Source organism: Melopsittacus undulatus, chromosome 4 (genome assembly GCF_012275295.1).
Source record: "Melopsittacus undulatus isolate bMelUnd1 chromosome 4, bMelUnd1.mat.Z, whole genome shotgun sequence".
In the NCBI taxonomy this organism is placed as follows: domain Eukaryota; kingdom Metazoa; phylum Chordata; class Aves; order Psittaciformes; family Psittaculidae; genus Melopsittacus; species Melopsittacus undulatus.
The window spans coordinates 84,731,761-84,748,519 of NC_047530.1; the positions used below are offsets into that span (position 1 = coordinate 84,731,761).

General features: G+C 45.1%; 2 protein-coding genes across 2 annotated transcripts; one reads left to right on the forward strand and one right to left on the reverse strand.

The window, feature by feature from the left end:
- Positions 1-773: 773 nt before the first annotated feature.
- On the reverse strand, positions 774-9,427 carry TSN (translin). The gene is made up of 6 exons (XM_005153802.4): positions 9,147-9,427; positions 8,981-9,074; positions 4,303-4,399; positions 3,371-3,486; positions 2,688-2,767; positions 774-2,342 (listed from the first exon to the last, which is right to left on the reverse strand). The coding sequence occupies exons 1-6, from the start codon at positions 9,210-9,212 to the stop codon at positions 2,106-2,108; spliced, it is 690 nt and encodes a 229-aa protein (XP_005153859.1). The 5' UTR covers positions 9,213-9,427; the 3' UTR covers positions 774-2,105.
- A 17-nt stretch (positions 9,428-9,444) lies between these two features.
- On the forward strand, positions 9,445-14,039 carry NIFK (nucleolar protein interacting with the FHA domain of MKI67). The gene is given in 7 exon segments (XM_005154067.4): positions 9,445-9,684; positions 9,787-9,912; positions 10,665-10,773; positions 11,312-11,523; positions 12,200-12,280; positions 13,449-13,599; positions 13,602-14,039. Coding segments are annotated over 7 exon segments (837 nt in total). The 5' UTR covers positions 9,445-9,573; the 3' UTR covers positions 13,649-14,039.
- The last annotated feature ends 2,720 nt before the right edge of the window (positions 14,040-16,759 follow it).

A 16,759-nucleotide genomic window follows, 5' to 3' on the forward strand; every position in this document is an offset into this window, starting at 1 on the left:
TTCTGGGCATCCCATTACTTGACATCCCATGCCAGGAAGCAGGCCTGTTGCATGACCAAATGCAACCAGAGCACCTTGGACACAAGCTAGCACAAAAAACCCTTGACAAATGCCTGCCCTGCAACAGAAACTGCCCCACCACGTGGCCTTACACCCCAGCAATCTTCCAACCTGAGACACAAGACTGATGCCCAGGAAACCTTTCTCTAATTCCCCTGCTCCCATGAGTTTCCTGTGTGACTGTGGTTGTTTCACCCCTAGTCTCCGGTTCTGGCAGTAGAACTGGCTTAAGCTCCTTCTTTCCTCCCACCTCCACAGGGCTAAAGCAAGAAAGAAGCAAACAGAGGCATAGGGCAAGAACAAACAACTACTCTGAAAGCTGGTCTAATTGCCATGAGGCTTAGAAAGGTACACCCTCCTCTTCAGCTGAGAAAGAGGGATATTACCACATCCCTATGTTACAAGACATACGAGATAAAGGGTTAGGATAAACATGAAAGATTATGAGATGCTCTGAAGATGAACCCTGCCACATCTTGGATTTGGTAATGATAAGCTCCTGCATACCCCTGCTCTACTTGGTGAAACAGGTCAAATAGGTTAAAAAGAGTTTTAAAAAAGCCTATGAAATCTGTCTGCAGTTTGAGTTAGGCTTCACTTGCCAGTGGGCAAGAGCACACCATTGAACAAGTTTCCTATTGATCCAGCTTAATTTTAGAGTAGGCTCCCAGAAAGGGAAGCAAAGAACAAATAATCAGACAACAGGCCAACAGTTACCAAATGGCCAAAATCAAAGAACAGCTTTTATTGGCCAAAATAACCAAGAAACCATTTTCTTCCAATAAACAAAACAATTCCCTAACTGAAACACTGGTAAATCTTTGCTAACAAAATGAGTGCTAACAAACCCACAAACTTTTCAGTTTCTTCCTCTGGAAATAGTCCTCCTAAAGAAATTACATTTGTCTCCTTACCTCCTACTGTGCCACCAGAAGAATGACAAAACTCTAATTCATTTAGGACAAGAGAACAAACACATTGGGGGGTACCAGTGTGCCCTTTTAGATGAAGAAAAAAGAGGCTGTCGGTGTCTGCAAACACTTTACATGCAAAGTGTCTGAAACTAGTAATTCCCTCTTTTCTAAGGATACAAACATTTTACTACATGAACTATAGTTCTGGTGTGTTTGGTTCTTTTTTCATCCCAGGACACAGGTACAGTTGTGGCCTGTGTAGGCTGTTAACACTCAGACTCTCCCTGCCATTAATCTGTTAACACTTCTCTATCCAGAAATCACGGTAGTTAAAAATGGGTTACACCAAGTTCCCAAGGCAAATGACCGTACTAAAACTCAGCATTTGCTCACGTCAGTAAAACAAATACCAAGCAGGGAAAGCACGTCCTTGCTCTCCCTGGTAACAGAAATCTTGGAGGAAGGGAAAAACTGAGAGAGAGAAAATGTGCCCAGGAGCAACACACCAGTTCCAATGGAGAAATTCTCAGTAGTATCTCCACTGATTTCTCACTTAAGGGGGATTCATTAACAGAAGCCATTAAAAAAAATGTGGTTAATAGAGTTACATGAATCTGTTCAACCAGTGACAGAGATGAAAATTTAACAAAAAGGCAAAAAACCCAATCAGTGTCTTAAAAAAAAAAAAGTGTATCTATTTACATACTGTGGTTTGTAAAGCATGACACATATCTGCACTGAGCTGCGTGCTCTGCACATGTCTTCTGAGGTGGGTGAGAAGGGACAGCTGAAGCACACCACTGCTGCAGCAGTGAAACACCACTATGGAACTAGGGAGAATGTATTTCAGCTCACAGGCGTTACTGACTGCTATTGCTGCTGTGCAAAGAACAGCACCCTGTGTTTTGACAGAGGAACTCCACTGGAAATGGAGAGCCTCCTGCCCTAATCTAGATATAAGTTTACAAAACATTTTGAGGATCTAACATCCATACTACACCTTTTGTAAGAAAATAGAGAGCAGCTTTTAGCTGCGGTTCTTCTAAACTACTGTAGGAAGACTTTGCTAGAGTGCTTCCTAAATTGGCAACCATCTGAGGTAATCAATGATGCTGTTAAAATAAGCATCTTTCATTTCTCTCCACCCACACCAGGTGTTGCTTCCTTATTCAGTCCTCTGATTGACAAGTCATAAACCACTTCCTCGATTTTCTTGACATCGTATTTCAGGCCATCATAGCGTTTCCTCAGGGAGTCATTCTTCAGGTTGAGGAGACGGAAGCCAGAATCCAGCTCGTTGATAAAAGTTGAGATGCGGAGAGGGCGAGAATAGTCACCAGCCGTGACACTGTTCACTGCCAGTCTAGACTACGAGAAGACAACATGCAGGGAGAACATCAGCAGGGGAACCCACCCACATCACATCCCTAATCCCATCACTTACTTTACCAAATGAAGCAGTTTTGTTCCAGGCAGTCAGATAATTTATCCTTAGATCTACTTTTCTGTTGACCATAATCCTGGATTTTCAATCAAGTGACTAGCTTAAATCTTAAAACATCAGTGAGGAACTACTCTTGCACACAGGTTTGCTTAAAGTTCAGATCAAGGCCTTGCGTATCATAACTTCCAGGAACAACTTGGGAAGCTTAGAAACACATTATTTTTCTAGGTCAGTTTCAATCCAAAGCTATGCATGAGTATCTTCCTTACCAGCTCACTGGCGAGAGTTAATACACCAGAAAGATAGTCTTCAATGTCCAGGTGAAAGCCCCGCTCACGATCAGCTTCAACTAAGATGAAAACCAGAGTGGTAATCAGGTGGTGCTGAACATGAGCAAACCCAGCTAGTTGAAACTGTGTTTGTTCACTGAGCTCATTTAAAATCTCAAGATTATGAAATACTATTACGAAAGAAAAGTCAGCCTTTCCCTGCATGTGATGTAATTACTGCCTCTCCTCTACATTTTGATTTAGCCTATCATATGTCCTCACCTGGACATGCAACAGGTTGTAACCGATCCAACAATAACTGAATTTAGATCCATGCACCACAGAGGAGTCTGGCTCAGTTTTCAGAAATATATTCCTGGGGGGTTTTGGTTTTATGGTTTTGGTTTTTTTTTTTTCCAATCCTTTGCTCTGGGAGCACACAATTCTCTTACAGCATTAGAATTTTATCTGCTTTCCACACTTTTAGACACCAAAACCAAAAAGTGAGAGAACCGAGCTTAATCTCTGCATTACTCTTCTGGTACATTTAGGCAGTTTGAATTAAAAATCTGCATGGAAGATTTCTTGGGAAGAAATGAAATTCTGCTGGTTCCCTATAGCTCTGAAAGCTATGCCTAATAATGTCACACAAGGCTTTTCTCTTTGTTAGAACATTAACTTACTCCCAAGTATTTCTGCAACAGCTTCTCGGGTCACTAATGTTTCTGACTCCAAGTAGACTACAAATGCTGCCAGAAACACCAGCCGCTGAAGCACAAACCTCCAGTGCTCATGAAATCTGTTGAAGAAAACACCAAGTCAACATATACATAAGTAACATCTATTACTGAAGAGCTAGGCAACAAGCATATATTATGCATACATTATGTGTTCCACCTTTACACATAGGCCAAAAATATCACAAAGTGCTATCTAAACAACACCAACTTAAAGGCATCTCCTTGGTGCTCCAGAACTTCACTCCAGGACACCATGCTGGATGCTGGCATTCATTCTTCCACCCCTCACACACCTACTCGGTTCACGGAGTTTTTTAGGTTGCTGTGCCTACAAGACAACCACCTTCTCTCCCATCTTCCCTCAGCAGATCTGAGCTGACAAGACTCTTGTCCTTTGAAATGTTCTTGCTAGACACTGTCCCCTTCTGGCAGCAGCAAAACACAGAGGTGACAACTTCATTTTGTATCTGCAGTATCAAACAGCCATTTCATGGCAGATTTAGAGCCGTTTTCAGACATGCCCCAAACCTATCAACTTAACTGAAACTAATGGAGCAGCAAATGCTCTGCTCCCAGAAACCAGAAGCAGCTCCAACAGAACAATTCCTAAACTTTTGGTTTTCTATTTTAAAAAAAGTTTCCAGAATAAGAATTAAATACTGGATATTCTTTTAGTGAAATGTTATACATAGTGTACTTGAGCAAAGGCTTTTTTTATTTGTGCTGATAAAATACAGTCCTCTTCCACAATTTGCTTTTCAAACAGAAAAAAGCATTCAGACCATAAACCTTTAAATCATTCTTCCAAAGTAACAATGGCAACTATGCCCAGGCAATTCCCATTTCCATGTCTGGCTGTTTGTGATCCTGCACACCTGTAATACTGATCAGCAGGAAACTTGGTCTTCAGAGAGTCCAACTGTATTTTCACTGTACCGAAGTGTTCACGAGCCTTCTGACATTTCTTAGGTACTGAAAAAGAAACAGCACAACATTCAGTACTTGACAGAGAGTGGGTTTGTGTAAACAGAGAGTTTTCCCTTGTTGGCAGTACTATTTATACTCCTTTGTTGTCCAAGAGAAGTCTACTGATATGTGGAATCAATCTAAGAATTTCTCATTGTCGTACCATGAGTCACACAGGTAGAGGAGAAACACTCCTGAGTTCCACACTGTCTAATCTTCTCTAGTCCTTAGTTTCAAACTTGAGCCAAGATGCCCCAGTGTTATTTAAGAATCACTGCTAATCATTACTGCTTCTATGAAACTTATGTCATGGATGAAGAACACATTCTGTAATGGGCACTGACAGAAGAAAACTCTGGAAAGATCACAGACCAAAAGGCAACGGGGGATAAAAACAAATGGAGGCAGGAATGGATGAACATAAGAGTCAGTGTGTTGTTTCTCCATGGCGCAAAGGTACGTGGTAATGTACTGAGCAGGGTGGCAAACGAGCAATGCTGGAGGAGAGATGAAAAGTAGAGACAGAGAAAGGCTGGAAAAGACATTGAGTGCGAGATCTCATCTGAAGCAGCAGAGGAGCAGTTTTGTTTGAGGGTCTGTAAATATGCAAGAGCTGAGATCATGGCAGAAGTTATCTGGGGGACAAAGGAGGGAGTCACAAGAGCAGCAACATGATTAAAGCCCCATGCTACGAGCCCATCCACCCATCTGGAGTGGCAGGGATGCAAACTGTGATGCAGAAAGATGGACATGCCAGAGATCAGGCATGAGCTGATAATGGGACATTTTAAGTTCTAGCTGTGTGGATTGAGTGAGAGAAAGGGGTGGCCAGCTGGGCTGTGCAGGTTTTATAAAGAGAGAAACAAGATGTTCTGGAGAGTGCTCTCATGCAGTGGTTTAGAAGAAAAAGCAACCATCAGACCACAAGCAATAGGACAGCACTACATACAGCAGCTGGCAGGAGAAAGCACACACACACACACTGGGCAGTGCTGCCAAACAGAAAAGCAACTTTTCTTTCTCAATTTTAAAATCTTGGAATATTTTTTTCTTATGAGTCAGACTTAGGTTAGATGAGGTGCAACATCCCTTCAGGAAACTGCTTTTCCTGCTTTCAGAGTGATGTATTTGAAGACACTGGGTTTCAGCCTGACCAATGGAAGTTATACCTCCGCAGAGAAATGGTGCCTTGTTTATGTGCCACCCACTGCCACCTCCCATTTATTGACACGATTTACAGCCACACTGCACCTGCAGCACCAGGGCCCTCATCAAACCACTCTCTCTTAACTGTGTCCTTCTCAGAAATCCTGGTCACAGCCCAAGGCAGGTAGGTCACCCTGGCAGGCTCCCCTGCATTTGATGTACAGAAACTAAGATTAAATAAGATGCATAAAAGCTAAATCAGAAACTTCTGATGGATGATTTCTAGCAAACAAGCCCTAATAGAGTCACTTACATATACTTAAAAAGCTTCTTTCAATTAATAACGCACAATTTCTACTAAAAAAAAAAAAAGAAAGAAAGAAAGGGGGTGGCACTTGAAAAGCTTCAGGATGCAGAAGGTGAAAGTGCTCTGTGTGGCAGCCAGAATGAAAGAGACATGTGAAGCTCACTGACAGCCAGCCTATAAGCACCATCCTCAAACTGTGGTGTCTGCCTCAGCTGTGTCAACCACCACCTAGCATTTGAGGACAAACTTCTGCCAAAGGAACCTGTGACAAAAATAAGCAATCTTTACAGGAAAGTTTCAGACAAGTGCTCAATAATACACACATAGCCTCCCAACTTCAAACTATCCCCATGCCTCCTTGGATATCACCACTGATGTCTGGCTAAACTTGACATAATATATTTCAAGAGCGAAGACATACTAAGCTGATTTTCAGCCTCTGAAGACTCTATCTGTCACTCAGATTCATGTCAGCTAACAGCAGGCTGCATCACACCCTGCCCTGAACAGCTCTCCCTGCAGTTCTCAAACTCCATTTTGGACAGGGAGCAGAGGAAGCTGAAGAAGATCTTCTAACGCTGTTTCAGAGGATGGTGGCCTGAGGGTCCACTGGTTTTTCTTCCCTTCCCCACAGCTAAATAAAGGCTACAACTGCAAGTGTGTACCCCACAGCAAAGCACAGTCTCACACTCAGTGCAGAAACCACAGTCAAGCCAGCACCACCAAACAGCTGTTGTCTGCGGGGAAGTAGCTGCCCTGCAGTAAAAGAGGTTAGATGAAAGCTGAATGAAAGCAGATTTAACTAAGAGGTATTTCCCAACACCTCCCACCCAAAGAGGTGTTCCCAAAGAACAGAGGAAAGGCACTGGGTGGGCATGACAATGTTTCAAATACCAACTAACCCATATTTCTATTAACCAAGCTCACTCCATCCCCTACCCTTCTCTTTGGTAGGAGGGACTGCTCAGCCTGGTGCAAATCCCTTCCCTGTTTTCAGTAGTTCTCTGTCGCCTCCTTGAGTTTTCATCACTCTGTTTCAACTGATGATGGAACAGGAATTATAAATGATCAACCAGCAGGCTGGGGAAGAAAGCTGTCTCCCTGGTGACAGGGTACAACAAGCTCTACAGCCTCTCTTGGCAGCAGCACCAGCTTCAACCAGCCACAGCAACAGAGCTGCAGGCACCCAGCATCATTCGCTACTCTGTCACCCGGGAACTTGTAATAGTTAATAGTATTCTTGCTTTTTTATTAGTTTCCAGTTTATTTATTATTTAATATTTTAATAGCTCAATATAGATTATTAATAGGATTCATAGATTTTCTTATATCTTGGAATAAATATAAACCTGAAAAGTCTTGATACTACAAAGTCTAGCAAGAACTCTTTTGCAATGAATAATCCTCTCTTTCATAGCTATAAGTCATTGTTTATCCCTTTTTAATCTACTAAGGAAGTATCATTTCAGTTTCTTAGTCAAATTTTGGTACTGACTCAATGAGATGCTGTAGAAAAGCCACACAGACATTTACGCACACCACACTGCAGAACTACAGCCATGACCAAATAAAACTGCAATCTAAATACATGACATCTGACAAGTACTACTTATCCCTCAAACAATCCTTCTGCTGACATTGTATTATTTTGCTGTTAATCTTTCTTGATTTGCTTTATTGTTCTTCTAAGTGATGAGAAACAGGCAGGTCTATTATCATGAGTTAACACCTAACCTACTAAGCATGTATTTGTTATCTTTGGTATTACAAGAATTATAAGATTATGTTTTTTTCTGGTGTTCACTTTTAACTCTTCTAAATCTCTTCTCAGAGTCTGCAAGGTCCAGGACAAGCTCTCTCCCCTCAAAAAAAATCAATGGAAAATACACTGAGCCAGACACACGTCTCTACTATGCAATGCTGGAAAGCAGTCCCTGAAGTTGATACCTACACAAAACAACATCCACAAGTTTTCCAGCTTAGAAAACCGAGCAGTTGTAATCTTTAGCACAGATTCACGAATCAGGTGGAAGCTGCACTTGCCAGCAGAGGTCAAACCTCAGGAGTTGCATGTTGCTAAGCACATACCCTTTCAGGGGCCAGAGAAATCCCAGGCCACCACCAGGTCATCAGGTTGATAACAACCACTCAGCTCTGCAGGTGAATAAAGCAGTACCTGGTGAGGTTTATTCTTCTATTCACCTTCAGTGAGTGCCTTGACAGATTTCTCCTCTTCCTAAATGTCTCTCAAGAGTTTCCAGGAAAGTCAGGATGGTTCTGTCTTTTCAGAAAATATTCACTGACTTGAAAAAATAGCTTTTAAGTAATATATTTAAGGGGGAAAAAAAACCCCGTTTATTCCAGCAGTTTTGTCAGTGAGTTGAAGAGTGGGGGCGGAGGAAGCAGAAAGAGCACATCTGACACCTAAGTCTGTAGTGCTGTTCTTATGCCCTGCAGGAACGGGCTGGCCCAGAAACATTATGTCAAAAATCTTACACAAGTTTGGACTGAAAGCAAGGAACCAGGCTCCCTGCAACCCAAATCTCAAAACCAGCAAAACAATTCCCTGACACATGGCAGATGTACATCAAGACCAACTCCTGCTTTATTGTTGGTCTTTGCAAACTCCCCTTAGATTTTGTAGCACCGGGCAGATTTTACACACACACACACAGAGTCAGCCTCATATAAACGAGACTAGAGACCCCCCTTCCCTCACCATCCTGAGCACTCCCAGAGCATTCAGGATCACAGTTTATTGGGGGATAGGGTGAAGAGGTGAGCACGGGGATATAAAGGCCATCAGTTGATGGTAAAATTACGAGAACATAAAAATCCACGTGCACATCGCTTCAAGGCAATCCCACATAGGAGCCAATGCAACGGCCCAGCAAGCGAACACCTCTTAAGAAAAGCACGTTCTCCTGCACGGAGACAGCGACACAGCTGACAAGGGAGGGGAGAAAGGGAAAAAGCGGTGCTCCCTGGGGATGCAATGGCAGCTTTTCTACTCGCATGTCTCGAGGACTCCCAGCTGCGCCCTCCCCCCGCCGGGCAGCCCCCAGGAAGCCCACGCAGGACACCCCACGAGCCCGTGGCAGAGAGACGGCTGAGCTTGGCGGTGCGGCACTCACTGTCCTGGAAGCCGGTTCCCTGGTGCACGGCCTGCAGCAGCGTGAGGATCTCGCGGGCCGTCTGCTCCAGCGCCTGCACCACCTTCCGGATGTCCTGCGGGGACAGGCAGCGTCACGGCAGCACGGGACGCCCCGGGCCCCCCCCCGCGCCCGGCCCCGCGCGCACCTCGCGGATGTCCTGGTCGGCGGTGAGCACACCCTGCAGCGCGATGAACATGTCGCTCACAGACATGGCGCCCGACAGCTGCCTCCCGCCGCTGGGGCCTCCTGCCAACGCAGGGGACCTGCGATGCTGTTGTCGCAGGGGCTGTCCCGCGCAGAGCCTGACCGCGTCGTGTCGGGCTGCCTAGCGCAGTGCCTGAGAGGCGGAAGGGGATAGCGCTGTCAGGCCCAGGCCCGTGTTTCAAGGCCCGGCTCCCGGAGGCCGGCGGCAACGAGTTGCCATGAGGCGTCGTGCGGGCGGGGGCCGATCCCCAGTGCCGCTCACCGTCGCTAGGAGACAGCGCGTCACCGTTCTGCACCTGCGCGCCCCCGCCGCCGCGCGACACCGTGTGCGAGGGTAGTGACGCGCTTCCGGCGGCGAGGAGTGCAGCATGGCGACGATGGCCGAGGCTCCAACCCCGTCGTTCCTGGCCTTGGAGCCGCAGCTGCAGCGCGAGTGCCAGCAGAAGGTGCAACGGGTCCGCAAGAGCCGTGCGGCCAAGGTGAGCGGGGCGGGGTTAGGGTTAGGGTTATGGGTTAGGGTTAGGGATATGTCATGTCATGTCGTGTCGTGTCGTGGCCTGACGCGTTGCTGTGTCCTGCAGGAGGAGCTGACGCCCGGTGTGGTGTACATTGGGCACCTCCCGCGGGGGCTCTGCGAGCCGCAGCTGTACCAGTACTTCGAGCAGTTCGGGACGGTGACGCGGCTCCGCCTCTCCCGGAGCAAGAAGGTAACGCGCCTCGGGGAGCGCTGCTCTCACGGCCGCTGGGCACCGCCGCTGCAGTTCCATGAGCGGGCAGAGGGGGGCTCCATGCTCGGTTGCTCGTCTCTGGAGTAATGGCTCCGAAACGGAACCTGGGGTGGTGGCGTGTGCGGCTTCCGTTGTTTCTGCGCTGCGGACAGGCAGGTTCAGCGGCACTTGATGTAGTCCCATTTTGTCTGAATAAATACACTTTCGTGAGAAGTGCCGCCACAATACACTAGCTGCAGCGTGGAATCTGATGGGAAGGACTCTGGTTTAGCTTTCTTGTTTTGTGCTCAATAAGTTTAGCTTCTGATTTCTGGCTTTATCATCGTACCGTAATATTGCTAGGTGTCCTTGGTGACAATCACAGAATGACGGTGATACAGGGCAGCTTTTTTGTAAGTAAACAGGTATTGATGGGCAGTTTGTTTCATGTGAACATGCTGGTTTAGGATTAAATCCGCTGCTTTAAAGTGGAAGAAGGTAGATTTAGATTAGATATCAGGAAGAAGCTCTCTGCTATGAGGGAGGTGAGGCACAGGTTGTCCAGAGGAGCTGTGGCTGCCCAGTCCCTGTCAGTGTTAAAGGCCAGGCTGAACAGGGCTTGGAGCAACCTGGTCTAGTGGGAAATGTCCCTGCATCTTTCTGAAGTTACTTGTGGTCAGCTGAGAATGGGCTGTGGCCATTCTTCAGTTATTAAAACATTGTCTCATGCTTCTTTCTGTCATTGCTCGCAGACTGGAGCTAGCAAAGGTTATGGTTTTATAGAGTTTGAGTCTGATGACGTGGCCAGGATTGTTGCAGACACAATGAACAACTACCTGTTTTCTGAAAGACTGCTGAAGTGTAAGTATAAGCTGAATTTTCTGTGGGGCTGAATTTTTCTTCTTTCTCTGCATGTTTTGGTCAAGGCTGATAATGCTCATTGTGTGATTTTACAACACACAGTCTGAGGGAGTGGTGGGTTTTTCTGCAGAGACAGTCACTGTAATGTGGAAATTCCTTATAATTTGTAACTGTGTCTGGATAGTTAAACACAAGGGTTTTTAATTAAAATATTAATCGACTTAGGGAGTTCCTCAGACATGGTGGCAGTAACACTTGCTTTGGAGAGGGTTATAAGATATATATGCATCAACTTTTGAAAAACAAGTTTCTCTGACTGTGCCCTGGGTGAAAATGAAGTCTTTCCATCTATCTGTCCCCAGTTCTCTTACTGATGGGTATTCAGTTACTTTCCATGTACTATATTCACAAAATATGGTACAAGTGCTCTGCAGTAGGAGTGGATGATGTTATAATGAGGACTAGTCAGGGTTACGTGGGTACATGTGGTGAGCAGGGTAGCTCTGCTCTAGCCTGATGTCATATATTCATGGTACAGGTCAGTTCATAGCTCCTGAAAGGGTCCATGAAAACCTCTTCAAAAACAGCAACAAGATATTCCGGAAGCCATCCCAGCCTGCAGTCAGGCGGTACAATAGGATACGTTCACTCGTTCAGAAGGCAAAGATGACAAAGCGGTTGCTGCGGAAGGAGAGGCTCTTACGGAAGAGGCTGGCTGAAAAGGGGCTTGATTACGACTTCCCAGGATTTGTAAGTTGGGCATTGTTTCAGTTGAGTGTTTTATGCGCATCATGTTTGCTGTGCTCAGTACAAGAAAACCACATGTTTTGTGTGGAACTGATAAAAGGGCTGGAGCACCAGGGAGATGTTTTTATGCTAAGAACTGTATAAAAGCTCCTGGAAAGTACTGTAGTGTTCTTGCTGGGTTGTACCCTGTGTGTGGGTTTACTTTTAGGGAAGCAAATGAATAACAGCAAGGGGAAGACATTAATTTTATTCTGGTAATACAAACAGTTTGATGTTCTGTGATTTTACTGTTTGACTGCAAATCACAGAAGAGTGACAGCACTTTGCCCAAGCCCTGTGTAATGCTTTGGCAGTTTTGGCATTTGATGGCAGGTCCATCCCCAGACCCTGCCTACCCTGAGCAAGCATAGTGCTGGTTTGTAGAGTACTTGGGTGAGGTACTTCTATTTTAAGCAGTGCTGGTAACATGTCATTATTTTAAATGCACATTAGCAGCTTTTCTTATGTTGTTTGGGTGGTATTGTTCAAGCCAGTTCACCTCTGCAGCATTGTCAGTCATTCATTGAAACCTAACTGCTGTAGCAAATTTGTAGTTATGAAGCCCATAGACTGTTAAGTGACTGTGTTTTCACACAAGGGAGTTTATAGTGATCTACACCTGATGTGTCTTGCTTCCTAGGCTGCACAGGAGCGTCCCTTAAAGAGAAAGAAAGTTAAAACACCCAACGAGTCAGAAGTGGATATTTCTTTGAGCAGCCAGGTAAGAGCCAACAGTCCTCGTGATGCCCAGCACCGCGCTCCACCATTCACACTTGGGCAAATGTTTCAAGTCGGCAGCTGGTATCTTCGTATTCATTTCAACACCTGAAAATCTTCACATTGTTTGCTTGATTTTTGTGTCAAAAGTAGCTCTTTCTGGATGCATGAACACTCCTGAACTGGGGAGAGTGGTTGAATCTTGAGAGTGGGAATATTTTGCAGCAAAGGCTTCTTCTCAGCATACTGTAACTAGCAGTGTTTGTCCCCGTGTGCATTCAGGCACCCGCTATTCAGCACTGACTTGAAGCTGCAGAAACACAGGGTGCTGGGGACAGTGACCTCTACACCCCCTGTGCTTGTGCTTTAAACTGGTACAAAGTCTCTGTTTGCGGCATCCTTCTGTTGGTCTATGCTGTGTTATAGTATGAACCTGTTTTGACCAAAAGGAAGTTGAACAATTAACACAGTGTAGTGCCATCAGCCCCGTTTGCATGCTGCACTGTCCCTTCTCCCTTGTGCTCACCAGGCATGGTATTCAGTATTTTGAAAACTAATACCAGCTGGAAGTAGCAGTAAGATGAAAGCTGAAGTCATCAGGACTGAGATTTGGGATAGTGGCAGTCTAAGCCTCCTGTAAAGTATTGCCCTTTCTGTTTTGTTTCATCATTGTTGTGAATTTGGGTTTGTGTTGTTTTTTTTTTTTAATGTTGCTGGATTTGCTTGTGGTAATTGGGAAGGGACTGGTTGTGAGTGCAACAGCATAACTCCTACATTCAGACCACTAAGTTCTGGGAACTTACTGACATATTGAAACTGGAATGTTTTGGCTCTGCTGTGGGCTTGAACGTAGCATTTCTGTCTGTTTGGTTGTGGGTTTCTTATTCCCCTGAATCTTTTCTTCTTGGTGCTTTGAGTCAGAAAATACAAAGTTTAGAAAGCAAGTATGCAAATTGATGTGTTAGAAGATGTGAATTACTTTAATTTGCGTTTTGCATATACTTTTTGAAGTTGATGCTTTTGCCTGAAAAAATAATGTCTGCAAAAATAGCTGCTTATAAAAGGAAAACCATTTTCCCTAATGTTGAAGTTGTTAAGGAGAGCTTGACTGAGGTGCATCGTGGTGACTCTCTCAGGCTTTGCAATGAATCATGTTTTTTTGATCTCTTCAGGATCCTACTCCGGTCTGTACTCCAGCAGTGCTCGAGCGCCGGAGAGCTGCTCAGGTGGACAGTGATGCGGAGGACAATGAAATAACTCTCAAACTGCCCCCTGCCCGTACTAAGAATGGTGTGCTGAGAACAAAGAAGCAGCCAAGAAAAAGACCAAACCTGAAGAAACAGAAATAGACTTAAAATTTGGGTGGCTGTAGCCGTGTTTTTTCTCAACTCAAAGTGGTTGAATTGGTGTTTCTAAAGGTTCTGCTGCCCTGGTTTGGTTTGTCTTGACTAGACTGTTTCCGTCTTTCCTAGGCAAGGAATCCATTTACAAGTCCTCTCCCTCCTGTTTATCCATCATCAGACCCATGGTCTCCTCTGCCTTTGAAGATGATTTTGACTTTGTGCTCACAAGTGCCCATGCTGTGACATGCCTACAGTTGTGCCAGAACCTTCAGCTAATTCTGTAACTTGTCTCTAGCACTCGCTGTATTGAAACAATCTGAGGCTGTCCAGGCAGAGCTTGCTGATGTGGGCTCTATCTTACATTTGTAATTAATTATGGGTTATATAAACCAAAAAGAAATTAGCCATTTTTCAGCTGCATTGGCTCTTGGTAGTGGTTCTTCTGTTTAACTGAATGTCTGCTTTTCGTGTGAGTTCTCGTGTATTTACCCAAATAGAGGGTGAAGGTTTTGGTTTTTTTCCTAGGAAGCCATCCCTTCAATTTCATCTGCTGTTTGTGCTCAGTCAAGATCTGCCTGTACTGTCCAGGGCAGAGATAGAACACAAGCTGCCTGAGTGAGCCAGTGCCTTTCAGCCCTGCTTTCAGCAATGCCTGGGAAACTTGGACTTTGCCAGGGTGTGGAGTGGTTGCAGAAGACTTGGAAAGAGCTGGGATTAGGAAGGTGGTTAGAAGAGACAGAGAAAGATGGCTGCAGTCACATTCAATATTCCCATTCCTTTCTCTATGCAGGCAAAATATTTGTGTTTGAGTACCTTGCTGGGAAGATGCAGGGTGGATGCTCTTTTGGCTAGTGGCTTAGCCAGAGTCACAGCTATGCTTTCATTCCTCAGTTGTGTAAAAGGCGTTTCACTTTGCCAAGGTCCCAGTCGTGCACCTACTGTCGTGTTGCTTTACCTCTGGGCAGCGCAGGCAAAAGTAACTTGCTGATTCTGTGGGGCTTTGTCTGCCGTGTGCCATTGCCTGGTTCAGAAAATGTTCAAGGACTTGCAAAGTGCAGCTGCTTTTAGAGGCACTTGTTGCTGAGCTGCAGAGACAAACCAAAAGTGACAACTAGCTTATGTACAGCTGTCCTCAGAGGGAGCAAGGCTAAGAACACACATCAGTAATCAGAGCAGTATGGGGTTATTATTTCTGTTGTCCTTTGGGCTCTGTGGCACCTTGTGCCTGTATTTTAATGTCACTGCCTGCATCTTCTCCTTCAAAGGTGATAAGCACATTGCAATATTGTAATAAACCTCTGGATGGGTGAGCCACAAATGCAGTGACAGGTTTTTGTCATCAGTTGTACGAGTTCAGAGAACTGAGTGTAGCTTTTTGTTGTGCATCAAGATTTATCCCTGTTCCAACATAACCTGTCATAGCTGACTGCAGATAGCCAGTCTTGTTTGAAAATGCAGCTTTACTGTGCAGTTAGAATTTGGATTTTATTGCAAATGTGAGACTTACAGAAATTTCAGTTTGCATTTTGTGGTATGTACTTAGCTTTGATCATTTCTTGTCTGAGGTGAAATGTTCTCTGCTTCTCAGCTGAAGGTCAGACTTGGCAGGCAGCTTCAGAGGAAAGCCCAGGTGATAATAACCGGCTGCTCAGGTAGGCAGCTGGCACTAGTTCCTTGGCTATTTTAAGACGAGGGCTCCTGGCAGAGGAGAAGAAATTTGAACCAGTGGCCTGACTAATTCTGTCCTGCTTGGCCTGATCACTTGAATAATCATGTGATTGTAATTGTAATGACATTCGCTCAGTGACTCAAATTAGATCATTTTCCTTTGTTGCTCTAAACTGTTGGGGGAGCCACCTGAATGAGAGTGCCTTTGCATCAAATGTGTGTCACCTTGGGCATGCCAGGGATATCTTTTGGCCAGCCCCACGGTCACTGACTCTCCTTGCCTTTTAATGGCAGTGTTACTGTCTACATCTGCGGGCTTTGTCTGCGCTTGTTTAATATGAAACAGGCAGAGTTTGCACCCCTGGAAAATACATCCTCAGCTAAGGCTTGAGATAAACATGATCAGAGTGGTTGGCAGGAGTTGCGTATTGGGTAGTAGCTGATATGCAGCTTTGAAAAAACTTTTCTATCTTGGTTTTGTACAGCAGCAGGAGAGAAACAAAATGCATCTGCTCTAGGTGGGCAGCTTTCCTTCAAAATCCGTATTCCTTACGTTGTGTTGTGCCAATACAGGTGGCTTTTCCGTCCAGATAAACAGGAATGTGCCTGCGCTTCGGCCTGGTGCTGATCTTCCGCGCGCAGCGTGACAGCAGGGGGCAGCACACTTCAGTTGTGTGGACAAACGCAGCACAAGGTCTGCTGGAAAATGACCTGCCGGGTTTGTAAGAAACCTGTCTAGTCCAGGCAGTGTGGAGTGACTGGCTGCACTGGTGTGACTAATACATCTCTGAAGTGATTTAAGAGTATGAGAGAAACCTGATATGTATCTTAATTAAGTATGCCTGTTTCTTTGGTGCTGTCACAAATACTCCTTTCAAGGCTGTTGAGTTAAAGCTGCTCTTACAAAAAACTAGTTTATCTAGAGTAACTTACCTAGTGCATTCCAGGTTCACTGAAACTTAAGCAGCTCCATTTCTGTACTTTCCATTCCAGTCCTTTGTCTTGCATTTTGAACCTGGAGTTGTTTTCTTCTACTCTGCTTCTGTCACTGTGTTAATCTCTGTCCGGCATTCTGCCCCTGCCTGGGAGCCTGTGTCTGCTTGCCACTTTCTTCTGTGTTTGACTCTGTGACTGCTTTTCATGCTGCTGGCTGTGCCTGGGCTATACTGTCCAACTGCAAGAGCTGCCAGGGCCTTCTCTTCTATGGGTCCCTTATAAAGGTTTGTGCCTTTAAGCTGGCACTGTGCTTGCTGTTTGCTCTCCATATTCACATGGCAGTGCATGCCTCGATGGGAAGACATTCAAGAAAGCTGAGCTTACAATAAGGTTTGCTTCCTGCTGTAATTTTCCTATCCCTTTCTTTTGTTTATTGGTCTTCCTTCAATTGAGATCAGCTTAGATGGCAAAACAAGGAAGCACAATTCTCTGTTGCTTGAGTAAAGCACAATAATACGCAGGCTACAGCAAGGAAC

Excerpts from the sequence above, each read along its gene's own strand:
- TSN (XM_005153802.4), bottom strand. The coding sequence starts at position 9,212 with ATGTCTGTGAGCGACATGTTCATCGCGCTGCAGGGTGTGCTCACCGCC. Across the intron at positions 4,400-8,980 it reads GGGAACCGGCTTCCAGGACA|TACCTAAGAAATGTCAGAAG; the intron begins GTGAGTGCCGCA and ends TTTCTTTTTCAG. Across the intron at positions 2,343-2,687 it reads TAACTCTCGCCAGTGAGCTG|TCTAGACTGGCAGTGAACAG; the intron begins GTAAGGAAGATA and ends GTCTTCTCGTAG.